The sequence below is a fragment of the Gracilinanus agilis genome, chromosome 2 (genome assembly GCF_016433145.1).
Source record: "Gracilinanus agilis isolate LMUSP501 chromosome 2, AgileGrace, whole genome shotgun sequence".
In the NCBI taxonomy this organism is placed as follows: Eukaryota; Metazoa; Chordata; class Mammalia; order Didelphimorphia; family Didelphidae; genus Gracilinanus; species Gracilinanus agilis.
Window position 1 is genome coordinate 105,885,410 of NC_058131.1, and position 16,024 is coordinate 105,901,433.

At 37.0% G+C, this 16,024-nt stretch overlaps 1 protein-coding gene across 1 annotated transcript in view; it reads left to right on the plus strand.

The window, feature by feature from the left end:
* EML6 (EMAP like 6) overlaps positions 1–16,024 on the plus strand; it is a 301,241-nt gene that overhangs the window by 213,469 nt on the left and 71,748 nt on the right. Inside the window, exons 16-18 of the mRNA XM_044659473.1 lie at positions 6,429–6,522; positions 12,416–12,516; positions 14,539–14,741. Coding sequence (XP_044515408.1) covers positions 6,429–6,522; positions 12,416–12,516; positions 14,539–14,741 — 398 coding nt within the window. The remainder of the gene's footprint in view (positions 1–6,428; positions 6,523–12,415; positions 12,517–14,538; positions 14,742–16,024) is intronic.

The following is a 16,024-nucleotide window of genomic DNA, read 5'->3' on the forward strand; positions in this document are numbered from 1 at the left end:
TTAAAAGAACACAGCGAAATAACATTAAATTAGATAAAGATACCATTAAACAACGAACTTGCTTCCATTGGTTCTAATTCAGAGAAGTCTATGTATATTTTATGAACCCTGTAGGAGACCAACTTACTTGAATGTTAGGTAAAAGGATTTTTTCTTAAAATTGCCCTTTACCGTTAGCATTAGAAGTTTTAGATTAGTTTCTATGAACAATGAAATAAAAACATACATAATTAAATGCACTAACTTGAAAAGGACATTACCCATCCCTCCAAAATATAACATATAATGTAAAATGCCAGTTAACCTTATTGGAAATGTTATACATGGAAACAAAAAAAAATGAAAGTCTTTCTTTTCCCTGGTTGTTTCCAGGTAACTGAATGCTTATTATCTGCCATGTCAATACAGCCTAAGTCTTCATGATCCAGGCAGAAGAAATGCCTCTGAATAAGAGATTTAGTGTTAAAGAATCTATGCATGTAGACTGTTTCCTTTCACACTGGTAGGGAACAGAAAGGGGGCATCACAGTGAGGATAACTTTGAAGTCTTGTACTGTGGTGTCAGTGAATGAGATTCCAACCATCAGAAATTCTTCTGAGGACAAAAAAAAAAGAATGAGACAGTAAATGTCACTTAGTACAAGACATCTCAAAAAAATAGGAAACTTTTTTTCCAAACCATCATCAAGAATGTATTGGGGGGGGGGCAGCTGGGTAGCTCAGTGGATTGAGAGCCAGGCCTAGAAACGGGAGGTCCCAGGTTCAAATCTGACCTCAGACACTTCCCAGCTGTGTGACCCTGGGCAAGTCACTTAACCCCAATTGCCTAGCCCTTATAGTTCTTCTGCCTTGGAACTTAATTATACTTTGCTTCAATTCTAAAACAGAAGGTAAAGTGTTTAAAAAAAGAATGTACTGAGCTTCTGCTGTGTGAATAGTATTGGACCAGATAACCTGGTTGCTATGGATACAGATGCTGCTCCTAGCAGAAAAGCTACATCCTTCCTTTTTATAAGCTTATATTCTAAGAACATCTTCATCAAATGAAACAATGCACATAAAATACTTTGGAAACCTTAAAGCTACATGTAAAATTAGTTATTATCTCCATAATCATTAGTAAGCCTTCAACTGAGCAAAATATTCATACAATACCAAGTTTGACATCTATTTTTCATATAGATTTATATTTTTAAATAGAACTATTCAAAAAAGTAAGGCTAAATCCATCCAAAAACATCTTATTAAGTATCTACTATGCGTCAATATCTGTACTAGGAAAGAGAAGAAGCATTTACATTATGGAGTGCCTGCTACGTGCCAGGCACCATGATAAATGCTTTTTGTAAATATTATCTCATTTGATCTTGGTAGGTAGGTGTGATTGCTACCTGGTTAAGTGATTTGCCCAGGGTCTCACAGCTACTATCTTCTGAGGCTGCCTTCAAATTCAAGCCTTCTGAAATCCAGGCTCTGGACTCTAACCACTGCCCCACCAGCTGCCTCCAGTATCACCAAGCGTGACTGTAACATGATCTCTTTCTTGGAGTTTTTGCTCTCTTTTTGAAGTAGAAATGACACGCACACAAACAAGCAATTGAATAGACAATAAATATTCAATTCTTACAGTAAAGAATAGAGTGATACCAATGCAAGAGGGCTTTAGGAAAGAGATTTTCCCAAAGCATTCCCTTTCCCTTCCATACTAGTTGAGGGCACTCTTCATTATCATTTCCATCATCAGATTTGTCAGGATCAGCTATGTTATTTGGAAACCAATTGTGAGCAGCAAACTGCACTCAAAGTGAGATGGAGTTAGAGCAGAAGCAGGAGATAAGGCTGCCTCTTCAAGGAGCCTAAGAAGTATGTCAGAATACATCAGTAAAATCATCTGGTACGGGAATGAGGGAAATATGCATATATGGAAACACTGTGAATTTTAAGTGTATGGAAAGATATAGAATTATGAAAGGGGGTAACTGGGAATGATTTGGGTGACCTTCATCACTTCTCCTCGTATTCATGAAAATAGACATCAGTTTTGTAATTCTAGATAAATTTTTGCTTATTTTGAGGCCTAATTATAATAATGATAATCACATTAATAGTCATAATAAATGACTTTATGTATCAATTTAAGGTTTGTAAAGTGCTTTTCATGCCATATTGTATTGAATCCTCACTACAATACAATACAAGTAAATAGGTACTATTAGAATAATAATTAATATTGATCATAATATTTATATAATATGTATAAATAATATACTGTATTGTATTGTATATAATATAATTGNGAAGTATGTCAGAATACATCAGTAAAATCATCTGGTACGGGAATGAGGGAAATATGCATATATGGAAACACTGTGAATTTTAAGTGTATGGAAAGATATAGAATTATGAAAGGGGGTAACTGGGAATGATTTGGGTGACCTTCATCACTTCTCCTCGTATTCATGAAAATAGACATCAGTTTTGTAATTCTAGATAAATTTTTGCTTATTTTGAGGCCTAATTATAATAATGATAATCACATTAATAGTCATAATAAATGACTTTATGTATCAATTTAAGGTTTGTAAAGTGCTTTTCATGCCATATTGTATTGAATCCTCACTACAATACAATACAAGTAAATAGGTACTATTAGAATAATAATTAATATTGATCATAATATTTATATAATATGTATAAATAATATACTGTATTGTATTGTATATAATATAATTGTGGTGATTATATTATATAACAATATTACTCATAATAAATATTTTCCTTATAGAGAAGAGGAAACAAAGGCTCCAGGAGGCAAAGCATCTGTCACAGAGCCTCAAAACTCACACTTTTCCATGTTGGATTTTACTCCTAATAATTTTTACATATTTCTGCATGATTTCAAATAGTTATATTTGTTTGTATAATAGTTTTAGATAGTTCAAAATCACCATCACTGCATTAGAAAGTAACATTCCCTAAGCTATAAAGTGAGTGGACATAGGATTCTCTAAGGTCCCTTCAAGAGTTGACATTCTGTGATGCTTTTCACCTGATTCACTCTCCAATAGTGGCTTAAACCCCCAGCATTCAGACCTAAAAGAGTGAATGCAATTTCTTAGAGTAGAATAACTTAGGCATAGTAGATAATTTTCCTTAGCCTAAAATCTTCTGCTTTTCTTCCCCTCTAGTGAATAGGTCTTCATAGAGGAAACAGCGACATGCTTTTCCAGGTAGTTTTGGAGAGGGGAGCTAGGAGAAGGACAACAATCATGACCCAAGCAAGGGTCCAAGACTTTGGCCCCATGTCTGTGTAATAGTCTAATCAGACTGGTCCCGGACTAGGAGAGGATCGGCATATCCTATTCAGACAAGCGTCTCTATATTCAGAAAGAGAGATGCTTCCCAGGCTGGATTGGGGAAGAGCCACTTGGCATATGTAGCAAATACCTAAATATCTTGCCACTCGGTGTCCTAGAAAGAGGGCCCAACTAAGTGGACTCCACATGAAATTCATCCTAACTTCCCTCACAGCAACCCCATGGTCAGAGGGCTCTGGCTGGATTTTAAGCAATTTCCCTCTTCTTTATAAAATAGACACCTATAGGGGGTAACCACAGAAGGTTCTTTCTCCTTAGGCCAAGGAAACATTTAGTATTTATGCACCCACTGCTTCATTTCCTTTCAGTTAAATTAGATTCAGCAAACCTTGAGCCACTAGATGTGCTAGATTCTGGGATATGAAGATGAAATAAAGCAAGGTAGCTACCCTTAAGAAGCTGGTGGGTATAAAGAGGAAGGGCAGCTAGATGGCCCGGAGGACAGAGTGCTGGACCTGCAGTCAGGAAGACTTGCCTTCCTGCATTCAACTATGACCTTGGACACTTGCTCGTTATGTGACCCTGGGCAAGATATCTAGTTAACCCTATTTGCCTCAGTTTCCTCATCTAGAAAATGATCTGGAAAAGGGAATGGCAAATCATTCCAGTATCTTGGCCAAGAAAACCCCGAATGGGATCAAGAAGAGTCAGATACAACTGAACAAAAAAAATAAATAAAGACAAAAGGTGATTTAAGGAGAGAGATCACTCTAAGGGAAAGTGGCACCCCGAGCTGGATCTTAAAGGAAGAGAAGCAATGGATAGAGATGTAAATGGAGGTAGGAAGAGATAGGGAGGGTTAGGGAATCCATTTCAGGCATGGAGAACAATGTATACAAAGGTACCAACATGGGAGAGAGATGGGGTTCAGGGAGTAGTCTACATGGGCTCTAATGCTGAGTAGAAGAAGGGGAGAAATGTGAAATAAGGCTACAATGGTAAGCTAGAGCAAGATGTGGAAAACTTTGTATATCAGAGTATGGTGCTTACACTTTATTCGGTAGATAATAAATAAAGAAGGACCAAGTATACAAAAGGACTTCACCAAAAAATAAAATTTTGTTAAATGGTAAAAATGGAAGAAAAATCGCAAGACATTAATGAGTGAGTTTATGAAGAAATAGATGCAGAATCAAGTGTCATAAATTAAAAGATAGTTACATAAGTCTCTTAAGATTTAAAAAAGATATTGTTTCTGTGGGGTATCTTAGGTGCTTATGTCTTGGAGAGATAAACTGCAGCCAATATTTTACCCAAGATCATTAATACAGACGTGAGACTGTGGTATTCGCTATGGATAGGGCTGTGATTTTAGTTACTTGCTCAAAAGAGGCCACAAATAATGAGGTATCTCAAATTCTGTGGTTTTTGTTGTTGTTGTTGTTGTTAAAAATGAAAGACAAATTAGTGTTACTATGATTTGCCCATGTTCAAATTTATGTGTGATGAAATCCAAGAAAGAAGACATCAATAAAAGCCATGGCCACAGATGTGTTTATTCACAAAGCATAGATATCAAGTAAGATGAACTAGATATCCTAATACAAATAGTTATCCCTAAGGCTTGGTTAAATGCTTAGAATATAACTCCAGAAAGTATTTTTATTACTTTCTTATTTATAAATATTTTGTTTATATATGGTATGTATTTGTATATTTTTATTATATTATTTGTCATCTATAATATAAACCTTATACACAAATAATATTACTTATTACAGGATAGATAAAAGTCAGGACTGGATAGCACTGTATATGAAAAAGATATAGTCATGTGAAGAAACATAGGAACCTGGGAACCAGAAGAAGTATAATGCAGAGTATTTAGGAGAAGACAAATGGAAGCAGAATCAGGAGGGGTAGCAGCATCAGAATATATCACTGACCACCTGGACTGGGAGAGGAATTAGATAAATTCAGAAAAAATGATAATGATCTTGGCACAGAGGTGTGATAATCAATTCAATTTAATTAAATACATACATACATACATATATATATGGAGAGAGAGAGAGAGAGAGAGAGAGAGAGAGAGAGAGAGAGAGAGAGAGAGAGAGAGCCTATTCTATTCCAAAAATTCTAATTCACCCTTTAACTAGAATTAGAAGCAGTGCATTCAGGACCAGGAAAGTGATAATCCTATTATCTTCTACCCTAATCAGACAACATTTGGGGATCTGAAGACTGTTCTGGGTGCCATGTTTTAGGAAAGGCATCAATTAACCGGAGAAAATCCAAAAGAGGGCAACCAAAATAGTGCAAGGCTTCAAGACTGTATTATATAAGGATCAGTTGAAGGGATTTGGAATATTTAGCCTAGAGAAGGAATGACTAAGAGTAGACATGATAGATGTCTTTGAGTATTTGAAGGGTTGTCCCATGAAACAAGAGTTGGACTTGTTCTATTTGGCCCAAAAAAGGCAGAATGAGGAGCAATGAAGAGGTGGAAAGTGAAAAGAGGACAATTTAAGCTTGAAAAACTTCTTGGTTTGATCTTGGAAAAACAAATAGAGCTTCGATGGGAAGTAGTGGATTCCTTTTATTCCCAGCAAAGTAGTGTAATGAAGACAGTGCTGGGTCTACAGTCAAGAAGATCTGAGTTCAAACTCAGACTTGGATACTTAACTAGCTGTGTGACCCTAGGCAAGTCTTTTAAACTCTGCCTCAGTTCCCTCAACTGTAAAATGGGCATGATAATAATAGCATCTAACTCCCTTGGGCTGTTTTGAGGATCAAATGAGATAATATTTAAAGCACTTCCTGCCCCCTCTCTCTTACTTAAGTTCATCAAGCAAAAGCTGCTTCTTAATCAGATCTAAAAAGAACTCAATAGCTTCAAAGGTCCCTTAAGACTGAAATGCTGTGATGTGTTGGGTAGTTTGGCTAACACGTATCAGCTGCTTTATTCAGTGAACTCTATAACAAATAGATTTATTTCCTTTCTAGGCAATACCTAAAGACTATCCTTACAATTCCTTTCCTTTATTATTGAAAACATCTCTTTTTAATTAAAGAAATTTGTCCATTGACATTTACGTTGTTTTCTTACAGCTGATGGGAAATGTCTGGTGTCTATCGGTTTAGATGATTTTCACAGTATTGTATATTGGGACTGGAAAAAAGGAGAAAAGATAGCAACAACAAGGTAAGAAACTGCTCATGCAGAAGAAAAACCTTCTACTGAAGTCATCTTCCAATAAAGGTCAATAGCTGATTTTTATCTGCAAGATTTCATCTTCAGTCTTCAAAAAGTTATTTATGGGGTTAGCAACACACCTAAATAAAAGCAGCTTGCAATACTTTGTGGATGCCTAATCTAGTTTAGAACGGTCTCGGTGACTGCAAATCGGAAAAGACTGATCTTTTACTTTTCCAAATAAGGGATATTTTTGTACTGTTCATGTGTAATAACCTTCCTGTTATCTCCATTTTAAATTTCTAGGAGAGACAAAAACCTCCTTTTTCTCGACTGTACTCTACACCTTGATTTCCCCCCTTGCTTTATTACTTTAAGCAAGTCGTATCAAAGTCACTGAAGTCAGAAGTTCCATTTGTCATCAGGGGAGTGCTTGCTACAGAAGAGGCCCCCGTTAGCATACATCTGCTGCTGAGTTTCAAAGGAGGCAAATTGCTTCCCTAATCTACCCATCTTATAAATAGACTTTTCAAGAATGACTGCTGTTTACATGCCACCTGTCCTCCCTTATCTCATGCTCTTTCCCTGCTGATTCAGCTCTGCCCCAAACATTACTTCCCACCCCTTCCTTACAGTTAGCTTAGCTGTTTACCCAGCATTGGTTACAGGCCAAAATAATTGGCAGTGGAGATCTAATAAGACAATTTGTTGCCTGAGGCAGTGTCACTTTGCTTCCCTCTCCACACTTTAATTAACTTTCTATCATGAATCTGTGCTAATTTTTAAACAAGGAATTTAAACCCTAGCTCTCATTTGGTCATTAAAATTTCTCCATAAAATGAACTATAGATTTTGCAATTCAAACTAATGCATGAATATATAGGTTTCCAGGATGCTAGAGATGTTGAATAAGGCTGGGTTGGATCTAAGGTATCTGTTCTGAATTTCAGTAATTCAGTCCTAAGCTGTAGAATTTGTGTGTGTGTGTGTGTTTTCTTAATGATTTATATTAAAACCTCATTTACTTTTTTAAAAGATCCGAGGCAGCTTGCAAAGTTAAAACATATAAAATGGGATGATTAAAGTAAAAACAGGACAAAACCCAAAGGGACCAAAAAGTATAAGTTCCAGGAAACTAGAACAAGTTAGCTAGATGGCCTTTCTCCCTCCTATTCCTTGCTTCAGTCAAATATCGCCTACCTCTCAGAACCTAATCAGGATCTTTGCTTTCCATCTAGGCTTCTCTTATTTTAAGGTACTGAATTTTAATTGCTTCTGTCTATGAAAATATGCCAACTGCATTTGTAGACAATTTCAGGGAAAGCATATGTCTGGGTTTCAAAAGAAACAATTGTGCCATTTTCCATCTGGAAAGCCTTCCACAGCTGTGGATGGCTAACCAGCTGTTCACTCAGAACTATAAATAGAAATGGAAGAAAGAAGTAGCCCTCAGAGAAGCGGTGCCATGTAGTGGAAAAAGTTCCATTAATGGAGTCAGGAAACCTGGGCTGAAGTCTTGGCTTGTGCTCTTGCAATCTGTGGGTTGCAGAACAGTCTATTAAATCTGAGCCTCGTTTTTCTCGACTGGCAAGAACAACCTCACAAGGTTATTAGGAGAAAAACGCTTCATAAACTAATGCTAAAGTATTATGTCAACTTGAGTCATTATTGTGTTTGGTAACATCCACATCATTATATAGAAAAAGTTGTAATCTCTGTCGAAATTTTAAAACACTCTCTACCCTTGGAACAGCCAATAACTATGTAGAATGAAAATGCCACCTTTATTTCTCAGGTCTTGTCTCAGTATTCATACAGAAGAGAATACTTAATAGCAACAGGGTCATTTGATACTTGTGTCGCCTTAAGCAAGCCAACCTGAGCCTCAGTTTGATCAGCTGTAACAATAAGATATTATTACTTGGACTGCCTCACTTCAGTGGGTTTTTGTGAGGAAAGTACTTTGAAAGTCTTGAATTATACAAAAGATCAGCTATTTTTTTCTTTATATATTTTATAGCTTATTACCTTATAACATTTTGAGGACTAAAAATCAGAAAATGATTGCAGATTTTTCTGATGGGGTTAAATATATATACTTGCTTAACCCCATCAGAAAATCTGCAATCATTTTCTGATTATATATATGTATACATACATATATATATATATATATAGCTCAAATAAATTTCTTACCAGGTCAGCCTATACTTATCAGTGATAGAACAGTGAACAAAATAGCTAAAGGAGTTCATTGGATTAGGAATTTATTTATATTCTTGCCACAAGGTTCCTGAGACCTGATCCAATTTTTTTCAGGTTGGGTCTGTGGCTCCATGTTAATTTGATGAGTAATTTAAATCTCCTTTAATGTAAAATGCCCTTTCTTGCATTGCCCTTGTCAGTATTAACCAATTATAGAGCTTTAATCCATGACAAACAGCCACTACTCAGTGCTGCTGGATGTTTAGATAGCAAGGAAGGGAATAAAACATAAGAAAAATGGAAATTTATGAAATATAGGAATGGAAGTTTACAAGAGGCCTAGATTATTGAAGGGCTTTAAATATGAAACAGAGAATTTTGTATTTGATCCTGGAGATAAATAGCAAACAACTGTAATTTATTAAATAGGAGAGTCAGATGTGAACTTTAAGGTTACTCTGATAACTGAGTCTCCAGAGTGATGGCTATGTGAGTGGAGAGATGAGTACAAGAGATGTTGTGAAGGTAGACATGACAAAGCTTGGAGTCAGATTAGGTATGTGTGGGAGGACTATAAATGAGGAGTCAAAGATGGCACTACAAGAGGCTACAAGCCTACATGACTGGGAGGTGGTGCTCTGGCCCGTAATAGGGGATTTTGGTAGAGGGGAAGACTTGGAGAATAAGATAATGAATTCTGTTTGGGGAGTGTAAGAAGAAAAAGACTGAGCCAAGTGCTGAAGAAGGAAGAAGAATATCCTGGGGCTCTCTAGATACTCCGGCCACCAGAATCTTGATTGGGTGATAAATTCTGATTGTAAGAACCTCAAAGGAAGAAAAGTTACTGTGTAATGATGGTAGTGGGAGTCAGGAAGTGGCAATGGAGAATAAGCAGTATTTTGACTCCCCTACTATGACCAATGGAAAGAAGGTATTAGTGAAACTGCAACCAGCATAGGAAAGGGAGGTCAGAGAGGCTGTCATAGGGGAAGGGGAGGAAATAAGCATTTATATAGTGCCTGTTATGTGCCAGGCAATGTTCTAAGCACTTTACAAATATCCTGTTCTATCTCACAACTCTGTGAGCTGGGTGCTCTTATAATCCCCATTTAATAGTTGGAGAAACCAAGGCAAATAGAGATTAAGTGTCACACAGTTAGTAAGAACCTAAGGTCAGATTTGAACTCATCTTTCTTAATCCAAGCTCAGTGCTCCATCTACTATGCCTCCTACCTTCCTCACCAGGAGAAAAAGAAATCTCAGTGAGTGCAAGAAGATGGAAAGAGTTAGAAAGGAAAAGTCAAAGATGAAATATGATTGTTAACTATGGAGCAAGGATTTCCAGAGAGCACAGAGGAAGGGTCTGGTAGTTCTGAAGTAGAACATGTGTAGGGTCGAGATGTTGGAGACAGAAATAAAATACAGAACAGATAGCATATTCTTGGGCCATAAGTTATGCAATGCGCTCTTTTTTCCCCTTTGTTAGTGGTTTGGTGGTAATGTTAGCCGAGTAACAACACAACTCTCTGATCCACAAGATGGTAGAAGAGGGCATTAGAATACCAAAGCCTCTAAAATTCCTCCTAGAATGCAAATCAAACAACTCTGAGGTACCACCTCACACCTAGCAGATTGGCTAACATGACAGCAAAGGAAAGTAATAAATTTTGGAGGGGATGTGGCAAAATAGGAACATTAGTGCATTGCTGGTGGAGTTGTGAATTGATCCAACCATTCTGGACAGCAATTTAGAACTATACCCAAAGGGCTATAAAAGACTATCTTCCCTTTGATTCAGTCATACAACTGCTGGGTTTATACCCCAAAGAGATAATAAGGAAAAAGACTTGTACAAAAATATTTATAGCCTCATTCTTTGTGGTGGCAAAAAATTAGAAAATGAAGGGATGCCCTTTGATTGGGGAATGGCTGAACAAATTGTGGTATCTGTTGGTGATGGAATACTATTGTGCTAAAATAAATAATGAACTGGAGGAATTCCATGTGAACTGGAATGACCTCCAGGATCTGATGCAGAGTGAAAGGAGCAGATCCAGGAGAACGTTGTACACAGAAATGGTAAAAATCGAATGTAACAGACTTCTGTACTAGCAGCAATGCAATGATCTAGAACAATTCTGAGGGACTTATGAGAAAGAACACTATTACATCCAGAGAAAGAACTGTGGGCATAGAAACACAGAAGAAAAACAACTACTTGATCACATGGGTCAATGGGGATATGATTGGGAATGCAGACTCTAAATGATCACTCTAATGCAAATATTAATAATATGGAAATAGATCTTGATCAATGACACATGTAAAACCCAGTGGAATTATGCACTGGCTACAGGAGGAGAAAAAGAACATGAATCATGTGACCATGGGAAAAATACTCTAAATTAAATAAATAAAATGTAATGGGGTGATTAATTAATTAATTAAAGATAAAAAATGAATTAAAATAAAATTCCTCTTAGATATGTCTCCACACTGATGAAGAACTGCCACCTCTGGGGAGAGCAGGCAGCAGTAAATCTTCAGTACAATTTGAGGCTGGATTTTTCTTGCATATGTAGAGAGGGAAAACCTTATTTCTGATGTTTTTCAGTAAAATCTCACTTTTAGTTTGACACCTTGATTTGATTTTACTAACCCTAACCTTTGAAGGTTGATGAATTGGCCAGTTACAAATGGCTAAGTTCAAGGGGACTTTCTGAACTCATGCCTGTTGGGCACTTAAGTCTTGACACATAATTAATAGCCTCAACAGCTTCAGACATAGGACACCTTTACTATGCAATTTCTTATAATGAGGCTAGGGTTACCTTGATAAAGCTACTGTTATCTTAAAATGGAGGTAATAGTTGAAAATTCTGGGCAGGAAAGCTTCTCAAAAGTTAAAAAGACGGCCTCAGACACTTCCCAGCTGTGTGACCCTGGGCAAGTCACTTGACCCCCATTGCCTACCCTTGCCACTCTTCTGCCTTGGAGCCAATACACAGTATTGACTCCAAGTCGGAAGGTAAGAATTAAAAAAAAAAAACAACTTTCCTAGATGATCTATCAGTTATGCCGGTGGCTTTCTGTGAGTACCAGAGCAGGACTCAGGCTCTCTGCCTCTAATTGATAACTTCTCCGCACATCAACTTGGTCTGATTATACATGCCTGAATGTTATTTTTGACTTCATTTTTTGTGCACAGCATATTAATAATTATATACTACAGAATAACTGTGCCCACCTTATGTCTCTCCTTCGTCACACACATCAACTGCCATTCTAGAACAGAAGGTGCATCTGTTGTCCAAGGGCCATCCTAGCAATATGGAGCCTACACTGACCACTAGGTGGCATGTCTTTGGACGTGGTCATCTGTAAAATGAATAAAAACAGAAAATGATGATTAATATATATTATGCATTCATTATTTAAACCATAATTAAAAGAATACCCATGTCAACATTGTGATAAGGTGTAATGACACAAAAAAAATTCATTTAAAACTTTGTATGGATCAATACATATATTGGTGATTTCCATCCAAACTCCATATGTGCATCATAGATATTCATCATGGAAATTAGGCCAAATAAATGGCCTAAGATGAGAAATATTTAAATTATTCCATTTATAATTTCATTAAAAATGTTTTTTCTCTTAACCTACATTTTTTTCTGTTTCTCTTTTATAGAGGTCATAAAGAAAAAATATTTGTAGTAAAGTGCAACCCACATCATGTGGACAGACTGGTTACTGTTGGGATAAAGCACATCAAATTCTGGCAGCAAGCAGGTACTTCTGTTTCCGAATTTATCATTTGTCTGAATTTATCGTCGTTTTTGTAATAGCATTTAGAGGGGAAGAAAGCAAGTCTTTTTTCTAATCCTAGTTGAAGATATATGTGGAAACTTTTTCTTCCTAATATCCCTTTGAAATTAAGTGCTTGAGATGTCAAACTGTGAGATGACATGACTGGTTTTTCAATCTCTGGAATGCTGTGGGGATGTCTATAGACATTTGCTACAGTTCATAATAACAACTGACATTTTGTTGCACTTCAAGTTGTTCGAAATCCTCAGCATTCATTATCTCTCCAGAATCCTGGGAGATGAGCCACCATTCTTATTCCCAGAAGGAGAAACAGAGACCCTGAGAGGTTAAGAGATTTACCTGGGGTTACTTGGTGATGCAGGACTGGAAATCTTACGTAGATAATATATCTGAAATAGGATTTCAACTCAGAGTTTCTGGACTTCAAGTAATGGAGTATTCCTTCTTATTAATGGTTCATACTGAAAATTATATGTGTAATCCTCATAGCCCTGAGCTCACACAGAACGGGTCCAGTCCTAGACACCAATTTTGCTTGTTGCCTTACATGAGTCGCTCAACACAAAAGTATATTCCGGTACGTACAGGTTTTTCCAGATGTGAATAATAAGAGTCTTCAGCTCTTATAGAAGCACTGGAAGTACCAAATGCATATGGAGCACATTATTTCACCCTGCAGAATCAATGCATAAAATAAAAAGACCCCACCAGAAACCCACCAACAGATACAGAAACACATCAAACATTCAAATAGCTCCCCAAAAAGGGAGCTGTACTTGGGGGCTGCTATTGGAACAATTCTTTGACATTTTAGTAAATACCTTTTTCCCACAGAGTCCTAAGGTGTCTCCCCCAGAATCAGAGTGCTAATCAGTGGTTTATAATATCTCCTGTAAAATAAATATTTGGGGGGAGCAGGTGAACAAAGAATCTCCCTTCCCATCAGATCTCCACTGACAAAACAACTCATTGGGTTTGTCTTATACAACCAAATGCTTCTCTTGCATTAGGAAACCTTCTTCCCTCTCTACAAGGCTTATTCCCCAAACTCTTGACCTTGGAAACTCTAGAATGTAGGATAATCCACAAGGCAGGTTCCCAAACTTGGTCCCAACCATCTCCTTTCTCTTGATTATAAGGCTACCTTCAAGGATTATAATGCCTAAGAAATTCATAATCCTTCCTCCTCTACATAGGAGCAGGGGTTCGTGTACACTGTCTAAGAATTATGTTTCAAGACACATAATGTCTTTACCACAAGAACATGGACCCATCTCTTCCCATTTCCTCCAACAGATTGTCCCCCTATAATCACCTTTTTTTTTTCAGTCTTTTCCTACCTACAGGATTATTCATTGTCACCCATAACATTCCCAGGTCTCGCTTACCCTTAAAAAAAAAAAGGAAATAAAAAACTATACCTTTACCCTTCTAAATTCTTAAATTATAATACTAGACCTCTTCTCTATTTAGTAGCCAAATGCCTAAATGAAGGCATGTTAGGTAGGACAGTTTGGATTGAAGGTACTCTGTGCTGGGGAGTGATGTGAGACCATGAAGCAGTCGCTGATTTCTGGACAAGTCACTTAACCCCCATTGCCTGGTCATTACCACTCTTCTGTCTTAGAACCAATACATAATATTGATTCTAAGATGGAAGATAAGGGTTTAATTTTTTTTTAAATTTTAAAATTTAAAAATAAATTAAAAAAAAAAAAGAATGACACAAGGGGCAGCCTAGTAGCTCAATAAGTAGAGTGTCAGGCCTGGAGACAGGGGTCCCAAGTTCAAATCTGGCCTCAGATACTCCCTAGCTGTATGACTCTGGGCAAGTCACTTGACCCCCATTGCCTAGCCCTTACCATTCTTCTGCCATGGAGCCAATGCACAGAATTGATTCTAAGATGGAAGGTAAGGGTTTTAAATATATATATATATATATATACATACATACGTAATAAACTGTTTTCCCTCCAACTCCAGGTGGGGGCTTCACATCTAAACGAGGAATCTTTGGCAGTATTGGGAAACTGGAAACAATGATGTCTGTGTCTTATGGACGCATGGAAGACCTGGTATTCTCAGGAGCTGCTACTGGAGATATTTTTATTTGGAAAGATATTCTTTTACTTAAGACTGTGAAAGCTCATGATGGGCCTGTTTTCGCTATGCATGCATTGGATAAGGTATAGTTTGTTATTTAAAAGTCTGTTGCCAATGGACATCCCCCCCCCCAATTATGTAATTAATTAGGGGGGGAATCAAAAGAAACTAGGCATCTGGGAAAGAGACAAGGTTGATCATTCCATATGGGAAGTAGTAGGTAGGAATAAGTAGAGGAAAAAGTAATTTGGGGATTTAAAAAAAATTCTCTTTGTTTCTGTCTCCCACTTTTTTTTTCTTTTTCCATCCGCATAACAATCACCTTTTAAAAATTTATGGGCAGTTAAAGAAAACATGATCAAAAAATTCTCTCAGGTCTTTTGTCTAAGAATTAATGGAGAAAATCTTTGTGCACCCTGTAGATCAGTTCAGAGGACTGTTTTAGCAGAATATGAATCCTATTTTATAACAAAATAGGGAAAGAACTAAGAGAACATTGTTTCCTCATTGTTCTCATTATGCCTGCAAAAACAGACCCCAAAGGCCGGACCAACCCAATCTGCCAGAGTGACTATCAATTTTAATCATTTATAAGAATGCTGGGTTGCAGTCTGCTGCTACCCACCTACCATACTCCTACTCCAAGCAGTATTATGCAATGGAAAGAGTACTGAATCTAGAGTTAGGTGACCTGAATTCAAATCCCCATCCTGCCACCTTTGTGACCTTGAGCAAATTACTTAAATGTTCTAGAATTTAGTTTTTTCATCTTTTAAATAAAATAGTTGGACTAGATGGCTTCTGAGGTTCCTTCCAAATCTAAGTCTTGTCATGCAACTGATTTGCATTTTATCTCTGTCAAGTCTCAGAAAGTGCTGATTTCTCTGAAGTGCTCTTTGTAAGCAATTTATCTCACCTATTTTGCAAGCAAAAATGAATACTCTAACTTTGATTGGTTGGGATGTTCTGCCAACTCAGAGCTTCTCAGAGCCCCAGGCAGTCCAGCTCTCTAACCAGACTTTATCAGGTCAGAACCTGGTTTTCTGGGTTGACAGTTTACTTGTGCACAATCCAACTTAGTTGATCCCAATTTAAAAAAGATCCTCCCATATTTTAATGTAGAACGACTGGTTTCTGAAAGTATTGTTCTTAGTAATATGTTTATTTTCATTAAAAATAAGACATGCTACCCTTCCTAAAAATAATAAACAATGTATACCTAAAACCATCAACAAGCATTATATGCAATGGGGATAAATTAGAAGCCTTCCCAATAAGATCAGGAGTGAAACAAGGATGCCCATTATCACCTCTATTATTCAACATAGTACTAGAAACACTAGCAATAGCAATTAGAGAAGAAAAA